This window comes from Pelobates fuscus, chromosome 2, assembly GCF_036172605.1.
Source record: "Pelobates fuscus isolate aPelFus1 chromosome 2, aPelFus1.pri, whole genome shotgun sequence".
Taxonomy (NCBI): domain Eukaryota; kingdom Metazoa; phylum Chordata; class Amphibia; order Anura; family Pelobatidae; genus Pelobates; species Pelobates fuscus.
In genome coordinates, this window is record NC_086318.1 from 318,122,305 (window position 1) to 318,148,639 (window position 26,335).

General features: G+C 43.1%; 1 protein-coding gene across 1 annotated transcript in view; it reads right to left on the reverse strand.

Annotated features, from left to right (window-relative positions):
• Positions 1–26,335, reverse strand: part of AFG1L (AFG1 like ATPase) — a 179,273-nt gene that overhangs the window by 149,154 nt on the left and 3,784 nt on the right. Inside the window, exons 2-3 of the mRNA XM_063443531.1 lie at positions 22,881–23,104; positions 3,660–3,711 (exon numbers count right to left, since the gene is read on the reverse strand). Of these exons, the coding sequence (XP_063299601.1) occupies positions 3,660–3,711; positions 22,881–23,104 (276 nt within the window). The remainder of the gene's footprint in view (positions 1–3,659; positions 3,712–22,880; positions 23,105–26,335) is intronic.

A 26,335-nucleotide genomic window follows, 5' to 3' on the forward strand; every position in this document is an offset into this window, starting at 1 on the left:
AGATCAAAAGCAACCTCCTCATCCGCTACCTTCCGCAGCGCCTCGTAGCTTCTTTCCCAGTACAGCTTTATGCGTGGGCATAAAGCCTCAGGCAGATAATTATGGATATTCTGTGGTGTGTAATACCACTGGGTGAGTATTTTATAATTAATTTCTTGGTATCTCGCACATCTAGAGCTGTGAGTCGTGCACAAGGACATCTGGTCCCATTCCTAGGGAGTGAACGAAGTGTGTAAGGTTTCCTTCAAGTTGGATTGTAACTACAAAGCGGGAGTTGTTTCTGCCATCTGCAGAAGGGCACATAGGGCTGAGATACTACAGTGCATGCCCTCTCCTTTAGAGAAAATGTTCTCAAATGGGAGCAGCGGTCTCGCTAGTTGTAGTTGGAAGGCTAATGAATTGTGGAAGTGATTTAGTTGGTGGTACCTAAAGTGTTTGATCATATTAGGCTCGCGGTCTGGCATGAGTTCCCAGAGAGGTACCAGTACATCTCCTCTGAAGAGTTCTGAGAGGCGAATGTGTTGTCAACTACCCAGAAACTCTAGGTTCCGCATCTCTTGTCCAGTCGGGAAAGCTGGGTTGCCTGTAACTGGGTACATTGGGCCAGTTAGCGTTGTGAGGGAGAGCTGAAAACAGGTTTGTTTCCAAACCTGCAAGGTTGCCCTGATAAAGGGTTGTTCCCGTCTCAATCTTCTAGCCATGTCCGCGGGCAGCAACACCACACCTGGGATACTCCCACCCGCTACCGTTTCCAATTTCTTCCAGATGCTCTGAGTGTTTTTGTCGTGTCACGTCACAATTCTAGAGAGGTGCGTGGCTCTATAATAACCCAGTATATCTGGTAGACCAAGTCCCCCCTTCGCACTTTGGTCTCATCAGGTGCCTGAGACGTTGAACGCCGTCTATGCCCTTTCCATATAAACTTTATCAAGGCCGAGTTTAGCGATCAGAAAAAGGCGGGCGGCAATCTGATCAGGATCGTCTGGAACAGGTACAAGATTCGGGGTAGTACATTACTGTCCAGGAGAAATGAGGTGTGGTCCATGTTTTTAGGTCCGAATATAGGCAGGAGAGTAAGGGTTGGAAGTTAAGTAGGTACAGCTGTTGTAGATTTCGAGGGACCCATATCCTTTGGTATTTGATGCGGTCTGTGCAGCATCGGAATTGATATTGTGTCTTCAGGTGTTCCACTTCCCGAATTGGGACTGTTACATTCAGCACCTCTGACTTGTCGAAGTTTAGTTTGATGTTACTGATTTTCCTGTAGTTAGGCGGAGACCTTATGCTCTATTCCTGCAAATCTAAGGCCGTGGATCGAGGGGTTAGATCTAATTGTGTTTAGGAAAGGCTCCAGTGTGAGGACAAAAAGAATTAGGGAGAGTGGGCAGTCCTGGCGTGTCCCTTTGTTAATCTGCACAGGGGTAGACAGACTGTCATTGACTCGCACTCTGGCAGTGGGTTTGGAGTAGAGAGCACGGATCCACTTACAGAAGGGATCTCCAAAGCTCATCTTCTATAGTGTGCAGAACATGTGCTGCCAGTCCACCCTGTCAAATGCCTTTTCCGCGTCGGTCGATAGTATGACTAGGGGACAGCGAAAGGATGTGGCTAAGTGCATGAGATTTAGGAGTCTGATACAGTTGTCCTTTGCTTCCCTGCCCAGGACGAATTCACTTTGATCTGGATGTATCAGGGACAGGACAATGTCTCTCTGGCGCGACGCTAACATTTTGGCCAGTAGCTTGCAGTCAGAGTTGAGTAAGGAGATTGGTCGGTAACTGGCACATAGCTCTGGGTCTTTGTCCTCCTTAGGCAGTAAGGTGATGTGTGCCAGTAGTGACTCCTTACCTAACCTTCCCTCTTGGGTTAAAGGAGGCCATAAGTGGTGGTAGCAAGATCCCCCTCCCCCTCAAATTTCTTGTAATACTGCAGGGGGAATCCATCTGGGCCCGATGTTCTGTCCGTTTTGGAGGACTTCATGGCCCCCTGGAGTGCCTCTACAGTTATTTATTTATCTAGCAAAGTCGCCGCCTCTGTTGATATCGTCTTAGTAACGTGTGTCGAGAGGTAGTTCTCCATCTCCTCAAGGTGTCTGGCCAAGTGTTGTGGGTCTGTTGCGTCGGAGATATTATAAAGTCCCTTGTAGTAGTTGTGGAATAGCTCTGCCATTTCTGACGGATGCTCGGAATGTCGAGAGGGCCCTATTCGCAGCTTATGGATATGAAACCTCTTGTCGTTTTTTAAGCATTTTGGGTAATAGGTGTTCGTAGAAGAATCGCCTGGATTTTTGCAGAATAGAGAAATGTTGCTGAGAAGTGACGCAGTCTTTCTTACGCGATAGGAGTTCACGTAGGTCTGTCTCAGCTAACGTTTGTTTGTGGCGCAGTTCCATTGTCGAGATTTTGGCCAAAATATCCTGGATCTGTTCTGACCAAACCTTTTTCCCATTTGCGCCTATAGAGATCAGAACACCTCGAACCACACTTTTATGAGCCTCCCATAAGGCAGTCCGGGTTAGTATTTTCGTGAAAGTAGGTTGTTAAAGCCTCCTGTATAGTGGTGCATACTTCTTCTTCCAGTAACAATTCATTCAGTCGCCATATGCGTTGCCTCGTTTTAAAGAGGGGTGAGGAAATCCTGAGCGACACCAGGGTGTGGTCCGACCAAGTGATGTTTCCCATAGTCGAGTCTTGGAGTAATGGTAGGTAGGTTTGGGGAAGGAAGAGGTAGACTAAATGTAGGTTCCCGGATACATCTAACGTGAATAAGCGATTGCACTGTATCCCTGAGAAGTGTCCATATATGGGTCCAGGGGCACGTTGAAGTCACCCCCAAGGATTAGCATCCCGTCCGAGAAGTCCGCCAGAAGTCTCAGTGTCTTCGTATATGTGCTGACAGGAGTTGGGGGCATAAAGTGTGGCGAAAGTGTAGAGGCGAGAGTTAATGCATCCCTTTAGAAAGAGGTACGTGCCGTCAGGGTCTGTCTTCTGGTCGATAAGTTCGAACGGGTTCCCTTGCGAAAAGAGAATCGCCACCCCAGCCCTCTTGCCTTGTGCATGTGATGTGAAGTATCCAGTGGGGAACCTTCTGTCCATCAGTGTGGGTTTGGAACCAAGCTTGAAGTGCGTCTCCTGTAGCATAGCCACTGAAGCCCGAAATGACCATAGTTCCCGGAGAAGTCCAGAGAGGCGTTCCGGCATATTAAGTCCGCGCACATTGAGCATGCGGACATGGAGGGGGAGCGGCGAGAAGGCCGGGGGGACCATACTCAACATCTGAACTCCAACCAATCTTAGGCATACCAGCAGCAATAAAAAAAAAAACTGCGGAATAACATACCAGAGAACAGCAAATTGTGAACAACCTCTCTATCATACCAATGAAACCATGCAACAATTACTTATGCTTATCTATGTTTTTTGTCTTGTGTATGTCAAATGTGTAACTTGTGTTTATGTGCAGGGCACTCAACCCCTCTGTTCCTGTGCGTCCATTTGTCTGGTTACAATTACGTGTCTGTTAGTCCACCCATTGTACAGCGATACGGAATTTGCAGGCGCTATATAAATAATAAAATAATAATTTGCTCAAGGGCATTCTTGAAAGTGTGTGTGTGTCACGCACCCACATATTAAGTTGTTAAAATATTTCTTACTTACCAACATCTCCAAATACGTATAGTCCTTTTGGAGGTTTACTTCTAGTAAAAAACTGAAAGGAAAACACAAAACAAAAACACATTAGCACATCTGTCAGAAATATTGGTTGTTTTGACTTACTCTACAGCACATAATATTTTACTGAAGATGTGTTTTTTTGTATCACTAGTATACAATGTATCTTAAAAGCAGTTCAGTACAGCTTTCATATCATGTATTATATTTTCATTTGCAGACTACATCAACCTGATTATTGACATTAAGTCACACGCAATCTTATTTTATTAACTTTGATATCTAGCGTAGCAGAAGGAGAACTGAGCAACTGAAAGCACAGACTCCTCTCCTGCTCCTACTGAGTCTGGACTTCATTACCAGACAGTGGACACAAGGAAATGTCATATTCACCAACTCAGCATACAATGAATCACCTAGAAGCCAGAAGCTGATGTGCTCTCTGGTTCACATCTCCTACTCGCCCACATACACAAAAAACTGAATCCCTTAAAAAGATAGTCTTGGCATACTCTGGGCATCAACAAGACTTAAAACACCATTTTTGGTTAGTGTAACCTTTGGTGAGCTGAAAAAGCTAAAAACCTACGTTCACTCCACCTACACAGGACCTAAACTCTGTATGTGCAGCATTTCACATGGAAATGATGCGGACTCCAGGCACCAGGACCACTTCAAATCAGTGAAGTGACAATGGTGCTTGTAGTAAACCCTTTAAACAAAGGCTTTAAAAAAGAAAATCAATGGGCAGTTGAAAAATAAACATTGGGTCAGATAATGGATAATCTAACCATAGATGCATAACAATAGCTGTCAGAATGTGGGAGTGGGAAAGGTTGCCAGGTATTTATTTCCAGCCAGGTAAATGTACATGATTAAGAAAAAAAAACCTTAAGGTCCAAACTTCTGGAATAAAAGGGAATCATGACATGTCACACATGCCATGTGTCCTTAAGGGGTTAAAATAATGATTTTTAGGTATGGCAATAAGCAATACAAAACCATATAGAAGCCAGAGATAAAACTGTTGCACTGCTTTGCTTTTTACTGACCAACATTTTCCCACCGAAAGAATCAACAGTAACTGGATTAAACATACTACACAGCACTAAATAGTGTGCATCAGTGAGATATGGAACACAAAGCCATCCAATCACTCTGACACACTAAGGGTTAATCTTCCGGTCAGCCTCATCTTTTACCAACTGATGTTCTGTGATGAATAAATTAATTGCTCAAGTACACATCCTTCCACCTTTAAGTTGTTTTGTTTGCGAGATCCAGTTAATAACCTTGCTGTGGCAGAGAAACCATATCAAATGATACCAGAAAAAAAAGAAATAACTTAGAGGAACGTAAAACAAAACAACTGATATCCTCTAGAATCCATTAGAAGAGTCCTTGGATAGATACTAATAAATCTTTTAATTTCATAGATTTATGGAAGCAACACACTAGAGGAGAAGACGATTTAAAATTTATCACAAACATAATTACTTAGAATCTTCAGATTTAAGGAGATAGTGAAAAGGAAAAAGCATCAATATGAAAAAATCATTAATTATTAATATGAGGATGATATAAATGCATGAAGAAAAAAATATACATGTTTTTATGTGTTTTTATACATGTAGTACGCTGCATGTGCAGCGTACTAGTGATTACTATTACTGAAACACCAGTCGAAATACAAAAAATGGTCAGTACAAAGAAAAACAATTTAAAAAATATATACCGTATTTATCGGCGTATAACACGCGCCGACGTATAACACGCACCTCATTTTTAGAAAGAAATTCCAGGAAATTTCCCCCCCTCCCATAGTATTCCCCCCCCCCTCATCCCATAGTATTCCCCCCCCCCTCCCATAGTATTCTCCCCCCTCCCCTCCTACAGTATTCCCCCCCCTCCCCTCCCATAGTATTCTTCCCCCTCCCCTCCCATAGTATTCTTCCCCCTCCCCTCCCATAGTATTCTCCCCCGTCCCCTCCCATAGTATTCTCCCCCCTCTCCTCCCATAGTAATATCCCCCGTCCCCTCCCATAGTATTCTCCCCCCCCTCCCATAGTATTCTCCCCCCCCTCCCCTCCCATAGTATTCTCCCCCCCCTCCCCTCCCATAGTATTCTCCCCCCTCCCCTCCCATAGTATTCTCCCCCCCTCCCCTCCCATAGTATTTCCCCCCCTCCCCTCCCATAGTGTACTTTCCCCCCCTCCCCTCCCCTCCCATAGTGTACTTTCCTCCCCCTCCCCTCCCCTCCCATAGTGTACTTTCCTCCCCCTCCCCTCCCATAGTGTACTTTCCTCCCCCTCCCCTCCCATAGTGTACTTTCCTCCCCCTCCCCTCCCATAGTGTACTTTCCTCCCCTCCCATAATTACTTACCTGTCCTGAAGCGTGGGCCGGCTTCACAGCGCGCACCGCGGTACAGGAACTTTAATTTAAGGTTCCGGTTTCCGGCGGGACTGAAAGGAAGTGTGCACACTATTGGGATATCGGCGTATAACACGCACCCACGATTTCCCCCCTATTTTCAGGGGGAAAAAGTGCGTGTTATACGCCGATAAATACGGTACATTGGATGGGTTCATCTTGATTTTCTAATATGACATATTTGGAAATATACCGTATTTATCGGCGTATAACACGCACTTTTTTCCCCTGAAAATAGGGGGAAAATCGTGGGTGCGTGTTATACGCCGATATCCCATAATTACTTACCTGTCCTGAAGCGTGGGCCGGCTTCACAGCGCGCACCGCGGTACAGGAACTTTAATTTCAGGTTCCAGTTTCCGGCGGGACTGAAAGGAAGTGTGCACAATAGTTCCTGTACCGCGGTGCGCGCTGTGAAGCCGGCCCACGCTTCAGGACAGGTAAGTAATTATGGGAGGGGAGGAAAGTACACTATGGGAGGGGAGGGGGAGGAAAGTACACTATGGGAGGGGAGGGGGAGGAAAGTACACTATGGGAGGGGAGGGGGAGGAAAGTACACTATGGGAGGGGAGGGGGGGGGAAGTACACTATGGGAGGGGAGGGGGGGAAATACTATGGGAGGGGAGGGGGGGAGAATACAATGGGAGGGGAGGGGGGAGAATACTATGGGAGGGGAGGGGGGGGAGAATACTATGGGAGGGGGGGGATATTACTATGGGAGGGGAGGGGGGAGAATACTATGGGAGGGGACGGGGGAGAATACTATGGGAGGGGAGGGGGAAGAATACTATGGGAGGGGAGGGGGAAGAATACTATGGGAGGGGAGGGGGGGGAATACTATAGGAGGGGAGGGGGGAGAATACTATGGGAGGGGGGGGATACTATGGGATGAGGGGGGGGGAATACTATGGGATGAGGGGGGGGGGGAATACTATGGGATGAGGGGGGGGGGAATACTATGGGAGGGGGGGAAATTTCCTGGAATTTCTTTCTAAAAATGAGGTGCGTGTTATACGCCGGCGCGTGTTATACGCCGATAAATACGGTAACTAGTAGTACTCCCGAAGTGCCCCATAGCACATTCACATTAGATTCAAGAGGATATAATAATTCTTATTAGGGATACACCGAAATTAAAATTCTGGTCAGAAACCAAAACTTCAGGATGCCCCTGGCCGAAAACTGAACCCGAAAATGATTTTTTTAAACTACCGGTAATATAAAAAACTTCCCTTCTCTTTTAGTGGTGTCTCCCTCTCCCCCCCCCCCCCCCCGCTTAATGTTCCTTTCCCCGCCCTCTAGTGTTCCTCTCCCATCCCTCTTTTTTTGTGTTCTTTCCCCCCTCCTCCACAGTCCCATAGAGTTCTTTTCTCCCCTCCCCTGTCCCATAGTGTTCTTCCCCCCTCCCCTGTCCCATAGTGTTCTCCCCCCCTCCCCTGTCCCATAGTGTTCTCCCCCCCGTCCCACAGTGTTCTTTCCCCCCCTCCCCTGTCCCATAGTGTTCTCCCCCCGTCCCATAGTGTTCTTCGCCTCCCACACCCCTGTCCCATAGTGTTCTTCCCCCTCCCACCCCTGTCCCAGTGTTCTTCCCCCCCCCACCCCTGTCCCATAGTGTTCTCCCCCCCACCCCATAGTGTTCTTTCACCCCCCCACCTCTGTCCCATAGTGTTCTTTCACCTCCCACCCATGTCCCATAGCGTTCTTTCACCCCCCCACCCCTGTCCCATAGTGTTCTTCCCCCCACCCCTGTCCCATAGTGTTCTTTCACCCCCCCACCCCTGTCCCATAGTGTTCTTTCACCCCCCCTGTCCCATAGTGTTCTTTCACCCCCCCTGTCCCATAGTGTTCTTTAACCACCCCCCGTCCCATAGTGTTCTTTCACCCCCCCTGTCCCATAGTGTTCTTACCCCCACCCCTGTCCCATAGTGTTCTTCCCCCCCCACCCCTGTCCCATAGTGTTCTTCCCCCCCACCCCTGTCCCATAGTGTTCTTACCCCCCACCCCTGTCCCATAGTGTTCTCCCCCCCCACCCCTGTCCCATAGTGTTCTCTCCCCCCCACCCCTGTCCCATAGTGTTCTCTCCCCCCCCACCCCTGTCCCATAGTGTTCTTCCCCCCCCACCCCTGTCCCATAGTGTTCTTCCCCCCCCCCACCCCTGTCCCATAGTGTTCTTCCCCCCCACCCCTGTCCCATAGTGTTCTTCCCCCCCACCCCTGTCCCATAGTGTTCTTCCCCCCCACCCCTGTCCCATAGTGTTCTTCCCCCCACCCACCCCTGCCCCATAGTGTTCTTCCCCCCACCCACCCCTGTCCCATAGTGTTCTTTCCCCCACCCCTGTCCCATAGTGTTCTTCCCCCCCCCCCCCCCCACCCCTGTCCCATAGTGTTCTTTCCCCCCACCCCTGTCCCATAGTGTTCTTTCCCCCCTTCCCTGTCCCAAAAGTTTTTTACATTTTGGCAAATTTGACCCGTTTTCGGCCGAAAAGGGATAGGCCCATTTTTGGCTGAAAATTTTGGCAGCCGAAATTTCAGTGCATCCCTAATTCTTATAGTTACCAAATAACATTGCAAATTTCAAAGGCAGATCCGACTGAATTACAGACACTGCCATGTGTTTTAGATCAAGAGTCTAAAGATATTGCATGCATCTGTTGTGCAACTAAATAATATTAGTTTATCACTCGTATCTATAGTGTTAAGAAACTTGATGACATGGAAAGGGCCTAACCCTACTTAATAATTACACACAAACCGGTATCTGTTTTGCCTTCATCATCCTTTTGGAACAGCTTAAGTGTATTTTGGTTGAAGAGCTTGCCATTTGTTCTAGATCCAATAGTTTGCACTTAAAATAAATAAGGTGCCTTGCAGCAGAGGTCTTCACTTTGTTCCCTGGTCTCCTGATTTTGAGGACAGGAAGCTCTGGGCACTAGGACCATGCAGAAAACACTGAAACAGTACTCCCTGCATTGTCCACCCTTAATGTACTTCAAGTGATGCTGTTGTTGGGGCTTATGCAGACCTACTGTGGCACTATAGTCACCAAAACAACTACAGATTATTCCATTTGTTCTATTGAGTATAATCATTCCCTTCAGGCTTTTTCCAGTAAACACTGTCTTTTCAGAGAAAATGCAGTGTTTACATTACAGCCTAGTGATAATTCCACTGAACAATCCTCAGATGGCTAGAGGTGCTTCCTGGGGCAGTCCTGCCTAGTGTGCAGCACTGCTATTCAGAGTCTCCACCCTCTGCATGCAGACAATGAACTTTTCTCTTTCAGGGCTTACCTGGGTTGGGAGTCCGGCAGGCAGAGATGTATGCTCACCCTTGTAAGAAAACACAGGCTGAGGTGGTCAGGCAAGAATTCACCTGGCCTGTGAGTCGGTGCACGGGGGCTGTGCAGGATAATTCCGAGTCGCGGTACAGGAACGGATAAACCAGGAGAATAGTCATGGGAAGCCAAAGGTCAGAGGATGCCAGAAGTCAGAATAAACGAAAACACAACCTGGAGTCAAGGAACTGACACTGCCTTCTGGGAGAGGCAGTGTTATATACCTGGCTAACGAGACATCAACTTCAGTGTAACATGAGTGGCAGGAGTAGTTCCACTAAATGTCCAGCCCCCAGTGCTAGAAACTAGACAGGGCTAGATACAGGCAATAGTAAAGCTGAGAGGTGGCTCAGAGGTAACATAACAGCACCAGAACCGCCAGGTTCGAATCCTGACATTCTCATAGAGATGCATTTATTCAATTCATTTCCATGAGGAGATGCTGATTGGCCAGGGCTGTGTTTGACTTGTGTTGGCTCTGCCCCTGATCTGCGTCCTTGACAGTCTTAACCAATCCTATGGGGAAGCATTGTAATTGGCTCAGACCACCACTTCTGATGATGTTAGCAGACAGAGGCAGTTCACAGGCAAAAAGGGGCAGAGGTATCAAGTGCAGACTTGAATACAAGTAAGATTTAGCTATATTTAGGGAGGCAAGAGGGCGCTAGATGGTGGTTTTAACACTATAGGGCCAGGAATACATGTTTGTGTTCCTGACTCTATAGTGCTCCTTCAACAAAGTGATTTTGGTGTGTAGATCATGCCCCTGCAGTCTCAATGTTTAATTTCTCCCATTTAAAGGTTAAGGGAGCAGCCTTAATGATGTTGTCATGGTGCCTGGAAGTCCTGGACTCCAATTCATCTTAAAGGATTAAACTGTTTACTTAAAGGACCACTAAAGGCACCCAGACCACTTCAGCTCAATGAAGTGGTCTGGGTACCAGGTCCATCTAGGGTTAACCCTGCAGGTGTAAACATAGCAGTTTCAGAGAAATTGCTATGTTTACATTAGGGTTAATCGAGCCTCTAGTGGCTGTCACTGTGAGAAGACGCCAACGTCCATAGGAAAGCATTGAGAAATGCTTTCCTATGGACTGATTGAATGCGCATTTGGCGGATGACGTCGGAAGAGGGAGGAGAGTCCCCAGCGCCGAGGGAGCCCGGCACTGGAGAATGGTAAGAATTTAACCCATTCCTCCCCCTTCAGCCCGGCGGGAGTGGGACCCGGAGCTTGGGGGAGACCCAAAGACCCTATAGAGCCAGGAGAACAAGTTTGGTGAGTATAATCAGTCCCTGCAGGCATTTTCATGCAAACACTGCCTTTTCAGAGTAAAGGCATTGTTTACATTGCCCCCTAAGGACACCTCCAGTTGCCACTCCTCAGATGGTCACTGGAGGTCCTTACTGGAGCAGTGCTGCACATGGTGCAGCACTGCCAATCAGCTTCTCCACGCTCAGCATGGAGACGCTGAACTATCCTAATAGAGATGTACTGATTCAATGTATCACTATGAGGAGGTGCTGATTGGCCAAACCGGTGTTTGGCCCCAACCTGTCCTGATTTCAGCCTATCTAATAGTTTTCATAGAAAAAGCATTGGATAGGCTGAAATCATAAATTCTGATGATGTTGTTGGGGAAAATAGTATGATATATATCTGATTAATATGTGCTTGGTTGAAGTCTCTGTGTGTGGGACATCAGGAATAAATATAAACATCCTTGGGAGAGTTCTCACGTAAATAAAATGATAGGATGGACAATACTTTGTGTCTTGGCAAAGTAAATCACATTTACATATCAACTAATCTACAAAGGAGGCTCTGTTTAGGAAAACACACCTTAGGGTAGAGGCAAGGGAATGGCACCTGAAAGGCACAGCTATATCCAAGGGGGGCTAAATAGTGTTTTTAATACTATAGGGTCCGGAATACACATTTGTTCTATGTGCACTATCCCTGTCCCCCTTAGTTCTGCAATGTAAATGTTATTGAGAAATTGCAATGTTTACACTGCAGTGCTAAGACTGGGTCTCTTAAATGATGCTGGACGTCCTTGCACTCTGCATGAGGACATTTAGCGTCAGTGAAATTCACATAGGAATGCACATTAGGTCCCTCCATTGGAGTGTGTTGGAGGAGGCAGAGCACTGGACATCGGCGCTGGAATCGGGTGAGTGAAAGTTTTTTTTAACCCTTTATGTGGCACATGGGGTAAGGGGGGGCGCGAGGGAGGGGGGTCAGAGGGAACTATAGTGTCAGGATTTCAACTTTGCATTCCTAACACTATAGAATCCCTTTAAAATGTACATTATTAAATAGTTTAGTAGTTTACCCTTTCAGTATATTCTCCTATTGCAACAAAGAGTATTCTAAAAAGGGATACATGGAATGTGTTTTTTTTTTCTTTTTTTAAATGTAAAAATAAAATGAACAAAATCTGAAAATCACAGATTTTAATTGTCACTATGCAAGACTTGATTGGAAAATAATGACACACTTGCCAAGACAGCTGAGAACGTACATCCATATATGTATACAGTACTTAAAAAAGTTAAAGTATTTTTTTTCTAATTTTGAAAAAGGGAGGATCTACCATTTGCTTATCAAAAAGATACATAAAATAGATCTAGATGTTCCTTTCCACAAACAGTCTGCCATGATACTGCAAATGTGAAATTATAAGTGTAGAGCAGGCATCTAAATGTTTAAACATCTGTTTTCATTTGCAGCTGTACACATTGTCTTGCTAATTCAATTGCTTTTTTTAGGTGCTCAAATTATTAAACTCTATGATTTTACCACCATTCTTTTATCCGTGATTATAAGATACATTGGGTCACAATGCATTTAAAAAAAAGAATCTGAGCAGGATTTAAGTTATATATAATTCTTAAGGTAGATGCACTACTTATTTCTCTAGATATTAAAAGGAATCAAATTATCAAAAATGTGTCTGTTTAAAGGTCTTCTACTAAATATGTAAATTTATTTTTTAAGAAAAACAGGTAGAGTAGCTTTTCCACAGTAGAATGACAGATATGTATTCCGAGCACAGAATAAGGATGTAATGAAGTTTTGGAGGATTATTTACTAAAGTATGAAATCCAAGTTAAATTCAAATAAAGACCACAGAAGCCAAGACCTAGAGAATTTTTCCATTTAGGCTATTTTGACCCTAAATTTTAATTAACCTTGCTGGTGTCTAAAATACACCAGTGAATCAAGGCTAGGAGAACCTGCCAATATTATTGAGTTTGCCAAACAATTCAAATTTTGGGTGTCTATCTCACTAACTCTGGGAAATTTAAATTGTGCATGGACCGTCTTGGAAGAGGATTTTTTTTTAATTTTTTTTTTTTAAAGAACCACACATGTAATTGGTGTTGCAATATCCTCACTCTTTCCCCATCCCCCTCTCAATGTTGGTAAATATGCCTAGGCAACTCTTGGCACTCTGAAAGATTTGGACAATGTAATCTACACTATCTGGAGTGCTAAAGGTTGTTTACTCCTGGGCTTGGCTATGTGCGTTTATGAAGGCTGAGTCACTTAAAGACCGAATATTTCCTAAACTACTGTAACATGAAGACATCTTGTCAAATATTCTCTACTAAGCATCTTCCTTGAAATACTGTCAGTAACCAATATTCTAAATACAGGACTCCTCTTTGACCATTCTACATAAAATTGAATCAAAAGCGATTGTACATCATTTCTACACTAAAAAAATCATATTGGGCACTTAAACAATAAAATCTACAATGGAGTTAGCTATAGGCACCACTCATCAAAGAAACAAGCATTTCCAATAAACAGTACAAAAAAAGAAAAAAATACCAACGTACTTTGGATGTTGAGTTCTCTCCCCTGAACCGTGGCCTAGATCGATTTGTTTTTAGAAATAATGTATAACCTTTCAGAAGATAAAAACAATAATACAATCAAACAATTGTATCACAGTTTGAAAAAGAATTAATTGAAGGCTTCTCTACACCCTAAACCGACTCAGTTGGAGACATAATGAGAAAGTTTTACTTCTTCATTAAGCATCAAAATAGTTGGATCGCATGAGCATGCATTAGTACCTAAACCAGGAGTTTCATGATGAATTCAATGTAAATCAGTCTACAGTTACTACAATATAGGGAGTCTGCACATTTCTTGGGAAGCACAACAACGTGACCAGAAAGAGTTGGAGTCCAGCAGAGACCATTCATGGTCACTTTGAAAGTTTTCTTTAGATAAGAAAGACCCAGAAAGGTCTGTCTGCTGTTATGAGTAGTCAAATACTGAATTATAAAATCAGGGAAGATCTTATGCAATTGATATGGAGCTTCACAGAGTTTGTAAGGTTCAGAGTAGTGGAAGCAAAAAGCTGCATCAATTGCTGAAAGTGATAGAGGCAGGAGATTTTGTGACATTTCTGAGTGGGGCTATTAAGTCTTCAGTGTGTGTGCCAGCAGTTCACTGTTTTGATTGCCATATTCATAAAATAATTTATTCACCAGATTGAAAGAGCTCTGGATGTCAATATTATGGATTCACTGTGGTCTGTAAAGCAATCACTGAAGTCTTTATTAGATCCCAGTTATTATTAGTATCCAATACAGCAATATGGGAAACAGACAAGATCTGGGCTTTGCTTTTTTTTCAAACATTACATAGTTGGAATCTTATGAACAACGACAATGTCAGAGAGATGCAACTCACTGAGCCCAATCACTTGGATGAAATAGGGAAGAAGTCAAAGATAACAAGACCATTCTGACATAGCCAGTTGGAAAAGGTCCAAATGATTGTGCAACAAGAAAAAAACATTATCAATGAACAAATAAGTATTGTGGTGGGAGGAACAGTATGTATAATTCTTATCATGTGGATTGGAACACTCTCCAATAGTGGCAAAACAAAAGCAAAATACCAGAGTATAGGTTTGTTTTTGTTTTTCTAGAAAATCTAGAGGTCCTGTCAGTTTGGAAGCATTCAAATCCAAAAGCTGACTCTTGACATTTTGTTAGTGGATATGAGACCCTCTCATACATAGACAAGTAAGAATCCATTGTGGATGCATGTTACTTTACTGACTAGATTAAACAGTTAAGGAATTGATTCTCCTACCTTCCCTCCTCTCTATCTCAACCTCAATTGGACCATACCATTCCTACCCTCCAAGCCTTTTCTCCGGCTACTGAACAGAAGGTGGCTGTGCTTCTCCTTTCCTCTCACCACATGTCTGCTTGATCCCATCCCATCTCTCCTCTTTAGATTTCTTGCCCCTTGTCTTGTGCCATCCTTAATGCATATCTATAACTGTTCTCTTTCCTATGGTGTTGTCCCTGCTCCTCGTAAGCATGCTACTGTTGTACCCATCCTAAAAAAAAATTATTTTTTAGATACATAAATGAGAAAAGGAAAGTAAAACAAGGATTTATTACATTAAAAACAAAAGAAGGAAGGTATGTAGAAGAGGATAAAGGTCTAGCTGACTGCCTCAATTAATATTGTTGATCAGTATTTACAGATGAAAATGAAGGAATGGGGCCTCAGTTAGGAAAAATAACAAATGAGTAATTTGTTACATGTGAGTTTACAGAGGAAGAGGTTTTATTTCAACTGTCAAAAGTAAAGACAAATAAGTAAATGGGACCTGATGGAATACACCTAAAGTTATTAAAAGAGCTTAGTGGTGTACTAGCAAAACCATTAACAGATTTATTTAACCAATCATTGATAACAGGAGTAGTCCCAGAAGATTGGAAGTTAGCGAATGTTGTGCCCATTCACAAGAAAGGTAATAGGGAGAAGTCGGGCAACTATAGGCCAGTAAGCCTTACTTCAGTAGTGGGGAAAGTAATGGAAACCATCTTAAAGGATAGGATTGTTGAACATCTAAAATCACATGTATTTTAAGATCAGCGACAACATGGGTTTACTTCAGGGAGATCATGCCAAACTAATCTTATTTATTTTTTGATTGGGTAACTAAAATAATAGATCAGGTGCAGTAGACATTGCTTACCTACATTTCAGTAAGGCTTTTTACACTGTTGCACATAGAAGGCTTATCAATAAACTGCAATCTTTAAGTTTGGATTCCAATATTGTTGAATGGGTAAGGCAGTGGCTGAATGACAGGCAACAGAGGGTTGTAGTCAATGGAGTATATTCGAAGCATGGGTTTGTTACCAGTGGGGTACCCCAGGGATCTGTACTTTGACCCATTCTTTTTAATATTTTTATTAGTGATATTGCAGAAGATTTTGATGGTAAGGTATGTCTTTTTGCTGATGATACTAAGATATCTAACAGGTTTGATGTTCCAGGAGGGATAAGCCAAATGGCAAATGATCTAGGTAAACTAGAAAAATGGAGTTGTGACAACTGACATTTAATGTGAATAAGTGCAATATAATGAACCCAAAGACAGAGTACAGAATATTTGATATAGTCCTAACCTCAACATCTGAGGAAAGGGATCTAGGGGTGATTATTTCTGATGACTTAAAGATAGGCAGACAATGTAATAGAGCAGCAGGAAATGCTAGCATAATGCTTGGTTGTATAGGGAGAGGTATTAGCAGTAGAAAGAGGGAAGTGCTCATGCCATTATACAGAACACTGGTGAGACCTCACTTGGAGTACTGTACACAGTACTGGAGACCGTATCTCCAGAAGGATATTGATTCTTTAGAGAGAGTTCTGAGAAGGGCTACTAAACTGGTTCATGGATTGCAGGATATAACTTACCAGGAAAGGTTAAAGGAACTTAACATGTATAGCTTGGAGGAAAGACGAGACAGGGGGGATATGATAGAAACATTTAAATACATAAAGGGAATCAACACAGTAAAGGAGGAGGCTATATTTAAAAGAAGAAAAACTACCACAACGAGATGACATAGTATTAAATTAGAGGGGCCAAGGTTTCAACATAATATCAGGAAGTATTACTTTACTGAGAGGGTAGTGGATGCATGGAATAGCCTTCCAGCTGAAGTGGTAGAGGTTAACACAGTAAAGGAGTTTAAGCATGCATGGGATAGGCATACGGCTATCCTAACTATAAGATAAGGCCAGGGACTAATAAAAATATTTAGAAAATTGGGCAGACTAGATGGGCCGAATGGTTCTTATCTGCCATCACATTCTATGTTTCTATGTCTTGACCCAGCTTCCCATGCCAACTATCGTCCCATATCCCTGCTCCCTTTTTCCTCAAAGCTTCTGGAAAGACTTGTCTTTACCCGCCTTACTTGCTTCCCCAATTCAAACTCTCTACTCGACCCTTTTCTGCCCTCTCCACTCCACAAAGAACGCTCTGATTAAAGTTACAAATGATCTAATTGCAGCTGAATGCAAAGGCCACTACTCCATACTAATTCTTCTAAACCTCTCTGCTGCCTTTGACACTGTTGGTCATGGCCTCCTTCTCCAAACTCTTCAATCTCTTTGTCTCTGTGACACAGCCATCTCATGGTTCTCGTCCTATCTATCTCTCCTAACGTTCATTCAGTGTCTCCTTTTCCAATGACACCTCCTCCCCTCATCCTGTCTCAGTTGGAGTCCCTCAAGGTTTGGTTTTTGGTCCCCTTTTGTTCTCTCTCTTGGCAAACTCATTAATTTGTTTAGATTCCACTACCACTTGTTGTCAGGATCGGGACAGGGATCCAACACGCAGAGTACAAACAGGTGGTAGGTACGTATACCGGACCTTAGAATGGCCGGACTTAACGTAAGGAGTAAGTAGAGAATGGTCTAGGAACAAGCCGAGGTCGAGGGAACGAGAGGACAGGTAAGCGAGAGACAAGCCGAGTCAAAGGGTAACAGAGATAAACAGGGTAGTACAAACAAGCCGGGTCAGAACCAAAGAGACAACTAGAATACAAGAGCACTGAGTGACTAGACAGGCTAGAACCACGACAGGGCAATGAGCAGATGCCGAAAGCCTTACTTTATACCTTGATTCTAGAGGGTAATCACGCCCCCGACGAGTCCTGATTAGTGCTCGGGACTTGACTGACAGGTCGAGCCGGGTTGGCGTCATGACGTCGACTACTGAGCGTCGCGTCATATAAGGAAGTGGATCCCTCGCGGTCGGCTTGTAAATGGCCGAGAGAACCGCGAGGAACGGAAGAAACAACCCCTCTGGGAGGATAAACGTCTAAGTCTCTTACCTCCTCTGAGGTAGAGACTACAGGTACCCTGACACTTGTACGCTGATGACACTCAGATATGTCTCTCCTACTCTGCTATCCTACAACGTCCTCCCACTTTCTGAAACCAAATCTCTCTAAAACTGAGCTCCTTGTCTTCCTTCCACATAATACTGATCGTCCTCCTTCACTCTCATTTCAAGTTAGTGGTACACACATTAGCTCATCCTTGTAATCGCGCTGTCTTGGCGTTATACTTGACTCTGGCCTCACCTTTGAGCCTCACATTCAGTCTGTCACCAAATCCTGTCGATTCCACCTTAAAAACATTGCCCACATCTTCCCCGTTCTTATGCAAGACACTACTAAGGAGCTTGTCCATGCTCTAGTAATCTCTCACATGAATTATTCTAACCCTCTCCTAACTGGTCTTTCCAGAAGCCGCATTGCCCCGCAACAGTCTGTAATGAATGCTGCTCCAGACTGAGTTTCCTGTTCAGTTGCTCCTCTCACACTTCATCCCTCTGTCAGTCCCTACATTGGCTTCCTGTATCCTATAGGAGTCAATTTAAAGTACTATGTCATACTTATAAAGCAGTGAATAATTCTAGCCTCTCTTATATCTCTTCACTGATCCACAAGTATGCCCCTTCTCGGTCTCTCTGCTCTGTCCATGACCTTCTCCTGTCCTCTGCTCGAACCCATATGGCCAACTCACGCTTGCAGGACTTCTCGCGGGTGGCTTCCTTCCTTTTTTAGCCTCTCTACCACCATCAGACTCTCACCTAGTCGTCAATCGTTTAAAAAGTGCCTTAAAATCCATTTATTCAGGAAAGCGTATGGCCTCCCAGAGTAACCTCTACCTCACATACCTGTCCCTTGCTCTCTCCTAAGGGCAGCACTCTACGCTCTCCTCCAGCTCTGCCTCACTCCCATCTTGTTTGGTTGCTATCTCCTGTCCTATTGTGTTTTATACCCCACCTCCCCTAGACTGTAAGCTCATTTGAGCAGGGTCCTCTTCATCCTATTGTTCATGTAATTTTTTTGTAATTGTCTCATTTATTGTTAAATCTCCCCCTCCTATAATATTGTAAAGAGTTACGGAATTTGCTGGCGCTATATAAATGCCAATAATAATACTCAGAGGAACAAGGAAAAGGCAAGAGTAGGAATGTGAAATGGTCAGAGGGAATAAATAAGCTGGAATATTCAAAAAATAAAAACACATAGGAAGCTGCTGTGTTCCTAGTACAGCAGTTCCATTGCAAGTGAAAGAAGTACCAGATGCTCAATGGACACATCCACCTATTGAGGACACGGAAAACCATAGACCTGAGAGACTATATCATACATGGAAATAAAAAGTAGGTGATTTTTAAAAGACCGCTAAAATTATTTTAAATTGACAGCAAACGTACCCGCATTACAGTCCCAAGACAAACTCCTTATTGGAGCCCGATCGTCCGACTGTCAGATCAACAAATGCTTTTCATATAGAATCACAACTGACATATGGAAGAGGTGCGGGTATCACCCTCATCAGCCAATCCAGAGCTGCTCTATGAAGAAGCATTGCTTGCACAACCATACAGCATAGATCAGTATTACATGCACTACCAGTGTAAGCATACATTGCATTCTCATAACAGACATCAATTATTGAATTTATATTAGTCCAAGTTCTTAGAAACAGTATTGTTTTCATGTTCAAGGCTCCAGGGAAAGCATCTATGCCCCAAAATCACTTTATTAAGATGAAGTGATTTAGGTGCTTATACTGTCTCTTTAAGCATGGGGGGGGGGGGGGGGGAGAAAAGGAATGAGAAAACCAGCTATTTTTATAGATGCTTAAAAGAAACTACATGGTAACTTTTTATTTCAACTGCAAACCAGCTCTATTTTAAATGTATCATTTCTCTTTCAGTGATCCATCATTATCTCCTTAAAGAATCAGGGACAAATGATTCCAGTCTGAATTTGCGGTATAATTATTTCCTTAAAAAGCCCTAGCATTATATCACTCACCACAAGGAACACTTCTCATGCTAAAGTATACCACTTCATCTTGTGAGAACATTTTTCTTACGAATTAAGACTTGAACTGACCATGCAGTGTAAAATGCAGGGGTTTTAGCAAACTTCACTGAATGTAACTTTCTTTGTTATCTTTAAAAAATAAAAAACATGTTTTTCTGAAAGCACATAGATCTGAAAACAATACTACGTCAAAGGGTCATTTTAACAAAAAAAATAAATGTAGTGCATACGTAAGCTTTTGCAAAATTCATGGAAGTGCTAAAACTATATTAAATGCAAGATATAATAGGGCGCTTTTCTATTTTGTTCAATACCTCCTTATTTAAATATGGTAAAATAATTTTCTCCCACTTGTTAATCCCATCACCAAAACATTGTGATATAGTTTTAAATTTTAAACACAAATGTTCCTCTGTGCAAGGATTCTTTTGCATTTAAAGGGACACTATGGTAATCAGATCCACTACAGCTTAACATAGTGGTTATTATATCTATAGCATGTCCCTGCAGTTAATTTCTAAAAAAAAATTATATTTTATTCACATTAAATTATGTTTCATATATAAATATTTGATGTGAAATGAAAGACCTGTTTCTCCTGAACAAAATGATATATAAGAAGTATGGGTGCACTTTAGAGGAAAATGGTAAATTATAGCTGAACAGACATACCCATTGTAAAGTGCTACGGAATTTGTTGGCGCTATATAAATTTAATAATAATATAGCTCAAATTCTAGGTTTTGTTTTGGTCAGAACTTGGACAATTACGCCCGTCCTTTAAGGGATCCTATAGTGTCAGGAAAACAAACGTGTTTTACTGACACTACAGGGTTATTACCCTTACCTGAATCCATTGCCAATGTCACTCGGCAATGGATCAGGCTCCGCCATACCTCTATGGGGAAAATCTGACGCTGGAGGTCCGTGAGGACATCCAGCGTCAGATAACGGACCAAAAGTCTGTTTGAATTCCAGAAGCCCTATGTTAAGACAGCCGCAGAGGGCAGACTTAGAGCTGCAATGTAAACATTGCAGTTCTCTGGAACTGCAATGTTTTACATTACAGTACTCTGGAACTGCAATGTTTTACATTGCAGTACTAAGTGCAAAAGGGTCACAGCACCCGGACTACTTTAATTAGCTGAAATGGTCTGGGTACCTACAGTGTCCCTTTAGGTTTCATCCAATTTACGAATAAAATTAAATCAGAGGAGTGTGAGAGAGCCCAATGAAATATCCTCATTTTTCATCCATATAGTTGTTAGCAGATCATTACCCAATCTTGATCAGGCACATACACTAAAAAAAGTTTGTAACACAAACATAAATGTGTAAATCTTTCAATTACAATTATCTTATAGATAAGCTACCACTAGGACAAAAAAATAATGCAAAAAAAGTCTGAAGTCTTAGTCCTATGCTTTGAACTAAAAAAAAAAAAAAAAATCCAACTTTCAGAGACTGATTCAGCCAACTTGTGTTAGGAATTAACTCCATTTAAAGCGTTATGATATTCTACTGATATTCACAAAAATAAGTTGCCTGATGTGAATGTTTTACTCAAGTCATTAAATAAGTTGATACAGTAAAAAAAAAGAGGATAAGGGCTGCACTCAAACAAAAAAAAAAAAAAAACAGGGTGCTCACTGAGCTAGGGTCAGCACTCCCCACATGCATGTAGTATAAAGAAAAAAAACTCAGGCACTCACTGTTTTAAAATTTCAAGCAGAGTTTAATGGAACATCCAAATGCACAGCACCGTTTCAACCTGTATCCAGGTCTTTGTCAAAATGTGTCAGGTCGAATCGTTGCTGTGCACTTGGACGTTCCATTAAACGCTGCTTGAAATGTAAAAACAGTGAGTGCCTGAGCATTTTTGTCTTTATTAACCCCTTAAGGACCAAACTTCTGGAATAAAAGGGAATCATGACATGTCAGACATGTCATGTGTACTTAAGGGGTTAAACAAGTTGATGTCTTCTACTGATACTTATCAGTATTATTGTTACTTTATGTGAATGGTTGACATATGTCTTAAGCTTCTATTAGCCTTTCATTACACTCAACAAGCCCTCGCCAAAATTGAATGTACCACGACTCCCCTATCCTTCCTCACACTCTGATTAGATGTGTCCTCCTGATCTACAATCTTCTTAGCCTGCTTACCCCATGCTCATGTGGTCATCACTTTATTAATTGCCACACTCGTGCTCCCCTTCTCTTTTCCTTTCCCATTCTCTAGCCCAATTATCTTTTATTTATTATTTTCTCTACTTTGCCTTACTTACTTTATCCTCTGCATTTAAAAATTATATAATTGTTCTTGTCCAACAACTTTTTATCTCTGTTGCCTTAATCTCCTTATTACTCTATATGATATTTTGCTTTCTAAAATTATACGTTCTGTTTCCATTAAGGGTTTTTATGGTGAAACCTTTTATTATTGCACTTTGTACCCATAATTTAAGAAAATGGTTGGAGAGATTTTACCAGAAAATGAATGATAAAGTGAATTAATAATAAAATGGGAAAAAAAGCATACAATATAGATATTCACCTTGCAAGATATACGGTGAGTTTAACAGTTCATGTATGACAGCTATTACTGCAACTTTAAAGGAAAACGATAACATTAGGAATACAAAAATGTATTCCCAACACTATAGTGTCCCTCTGTCTTTTCATTTAGGTCCCCCCACCTCCGCCTGGCAATTTAAGGGTTAAAAACGTTTTTTCCCCACTTGCATGTTTCCAGCACTGAGGTTCTTCGGCACAAGGCTGGTCTCCTCCTTTCGTGACACCACACCGATGGTGGAACCTAGTGCACATTCATGGCGAGCACCATGTGAGTATTAGAGCTTCCTCATAGGAAAGCCAGTGCTTGAACAAACTGAATCAATGCTTTCCGATCGGGATTTTGAAGACGTTGGATATCCTCATGCAAAGCATGAGGACGTCCAATGTTTTTTCTTGGAGTTAAACTCTGTCAGAATTCAGAAAGTGCTTCTAATTGCTTAAAGACAGCCACTATGGGTTATCTTAACATTGCAGGGTTATGGGAACAGTAAAACTGCACCCAGACTACTTCAATGAGATTAATTGGTCTGGGTGCCTGTAGTGTCCTTTTAACTAGAATTTTGGTGTAAAAACGGTGATTAATAAACTATCAATTTTTTATCAAATGCCAAATAAAATATTTAACAAAAACAAAGACTGCACAACCGCAAAACATTAGTGACAAATCTAACCTTTGACAGTACTCCTTTTCCATCTTTCCTGTATCCTTTGAGAGCTTCGTGGAGATTTTCCAAATGCTGCATTACTCTTCGTTGGTGTTCATCCTTCCTTAGCACTGCTTCCTTTACAAGAAAATCATAATGCTGCAAAGGTCCTGAACATTCTTCTAAAGCTCGTGAGTGTACGTTTACTTCTCCATTGGGATCTACAGTCTCTGCTAATTGGCTAATGGACGCTGAAAAACAGTACATTTGGATAGCATTGAACAATATTCTAACAACAGACTTCATAAGAGACTTTTTAATAGATAGTATGCAGCGCTAAACAAAATAAAGAACACATAACTGTAATAGACTATAAACAAAACAACAAATTCTACCAGTGACAGAAACAATCGCTTTTATTATTCTGTTTGTTACATGGCTTCAATTTTCTATTTGAAAGAAATGTTATGTCAGATATGGAGATCTTTTGAATCTTGCCAGCAAAAGAATTTTGCTTAACGGGCACCAATACTACTTCAATGCATTTGGCCTCTGCATCAATAAAATGCTGTATTTTTTTACATACTGAAATCTTTATAGTTTTTGCATAAAATAAATAAATGTTTTGCAAAATGCCTAACTCATTAGCCTAACTCCAGAAAAAGACTTCCTTATCAAAAAGTATGCACACGGCTCAGTCACTGATAGTACTGAATGATTTCAACTACAAAACAACCAGCATTAGAAGGAGAGGACACCCAGGGAGGAATATAGTAAGAATATCACTACCAGTTTATAGTTTGTCTGACGCCAGGTTGTGAATTAAAAGCAGCTCACTTTGCTATCAGTGCTTACACTGTATGCATACTTTTGATAAGGAAGTCTTTCTGGCATGAGGGGGTGTGGCTAGGTAGGCAGACTTATGGTGTAGCATCTGCAAAACATTTATTATTTTGTGCAAAAATAGATTTGAGCATGCAAAAAATACAGCATATTAGGGGGGCGGGGCCTGACTGCCATGCCGGAGAGTCGCATCTTGCTCGAGCTCCTCTCCTAATGGGGCAAAACACCTCACCTGCATACCAACCTGCTGGCAGCACACAGCGAAGGTTGGAACCGAGACAGAGGCGCACCGGCGGCAAAAGCTGACACATGCGGCCTACAGCGCGATGGACGGGAGAGGCGGCTGATCTCCCGGACCCGAGCGGCACAACAGCCCTGATCCTGCCAAAAGCGCTCCGAAACTCTCCCCCCCCTCGGACCGGCGGGGGTTATCCACTCATGGGAAACTCACCTGCTACACTGGACAAGGAGAGTGAGACCACAGGGCCTACAAGGAAACCAAGTATGGCGGATGCCACGTGGCACCAAGACCCTGTCACTGAGCAGAGCGACCTGACAGCCAGACTCGACAGAATCTTTAACAAATTCTGGCAAGACCTGGAAACAAGGAGGCAGCAAACCATCTCTAAGCAGCCGAAAATCCACTCGCCCATTCAGCAGGCCGTGCGCCCACAGCAAAAACCTGCGGCCTCGGCAGCGGTCTCAAAATGGCGATGTAACAGGCCTTCACCTCGCCGATGGAAACCGGCCCACGGGAGACGCATAGCCCGTATCAAGGCTGGGCCCCCTAAGGCACCTGCGGACCGAAGGCGACTAGCGGTGAGGCAGGTTGCGGAGCTGAGGACCGGAAAAGCACCAACCTTGCTCATAAAGAGATCCGGCCGGCCCGCGCTGGGCCCTGAGGCTTCATGGCGTCCGCGGCTGCACTGGGACTGGGCCCATCCGACCGTGGGGCTGCAGACAGCAAACCAACGTGAAACCACGGACTCGGCCTTGTTGAACACTGCCCTAACCCCAGCAGCAACGAGTATCCAGTTCCAGAGGCCTGGCAGGTCTGGCAGGTCTGGCATCGGCTGACCCGGGGGTCCTATGGGGACAGATCCTGAACACCCACACCATTACTGGGACTGGGTTCGTGACAAGTTGACACCCCTCCTGAGCTCACTGACTTGCTTTGATTTTCTTTTTGTCTTATCCCAGCATGTAGATGCACCCTAGGCATTGATATCCTCAGGGTCTCCCTTCCACCATGTCTCTCTAGCTACTCACTCATGCAGTCTAGGGTTTATAGTCTAAGCAAACACTCAATCTTTAAAACAACCTAGCACTGTATTCTCAACATCCACTCTTCACATACCAGTGAACATGTATACCTTGCTTGCTTTTAGAGTCTTCCACCAACATTAACTCAACAAGTATGCTTACAAATATTTACAAATGTTGAACACTAGACATATAGTTTGATCTGTTACATTATGATGTTACTTCTTTTATTAATCTTTTAACTGCACCCAGGGCTGCCATCAGAAATTTCGGGGCCCCTGACACAGTTCAAAGTGTGGGCCCCTGGGCCCGCCCCCGAGGGCCCATTCTGAGTCCACCCTCAAGGATGGCCTGTGTGGTGTGTAAAATTGATACAGATTGCACATTTGTATAATGAATGTAGTTTTGTGTGTTTTAGATAAAGTGTGTGTTTGTGTAGTGAATGCAGAGTGTTTGTGTTGTGGTTTTAGTGTGTGTATGGTGAATGCTGTGTGTGTTTGTGTTGTGGTTTAAGTGTGTGTATGGTGAATGCAGTGTGTGTTTGTGTTGTGGTTTTAGTGTGGGTATGGTGAATGCAGTGTGTGTTTGTGTTGTGGTTTTAGTGTGTGTATGGTGAATGCAGTGTGCTTGTGTATGTATGGTGAATGCAGAGTGTGTGTTGTGGTTTTAGTGTGTGTATAGTGAATGCAGTGTATGTTTGTATTATAGATTTAGTGTGTATGGTGAATGCAGTGCATGTTTGTGTTGTGGTTTTAGTGTGTGTATGTTGAATACAGTGTGTGTGTTGTAGTTTTAGTGTGAGTATGGTGAATGCAGTGTGTGTTTGTGCTGTAGTTTTAGTGTGTGTATGGTGAATGCAGTGTGTGTTTGTGTTGTGCTTTTAGTGTGTGTGTGGTGAATGCAGTGTGTATGTTGTAGTTTTAGTGTGTGTATGGTGAATGCAGTGTGTGTTGTAGTTTTAGTGTGTGTATGGTGAATGCAGTGCATGTTTGTGTTGTGGTTTTAGTGTGTGTATGGTGAATGCAGTGCATGTTTGTGTTGTGGTTTTAGTGTGTGTATGGTGAATGCAGTGCGTGTTTGTGTTGTGGTTTTAGTGTGTGTATGGTGAATGCAGTGCGTGTTTGTGTTGTGGTTTTAGTGTGTGTATGGTGAATGCAGTGCGTGTTTGTGTTGTGGTTTTAGTGTGTGTATGGTGAATGCAGTGCGTGTTTGTGTTGTGGTTTTAGAGTGTGTATGCAGTGTGTGTTGTGGTTTTAGTGTGTGTTGTGGTTTTAGTGTGTGTATGCAGTGTGTGTGTTGTGGTTTTAGTGTGTGTATGCAGTATGTGTGTTGTGGTTTTAGTGTGTGTATGCAGTGTGTGTTGTGGTTTTAGTGTG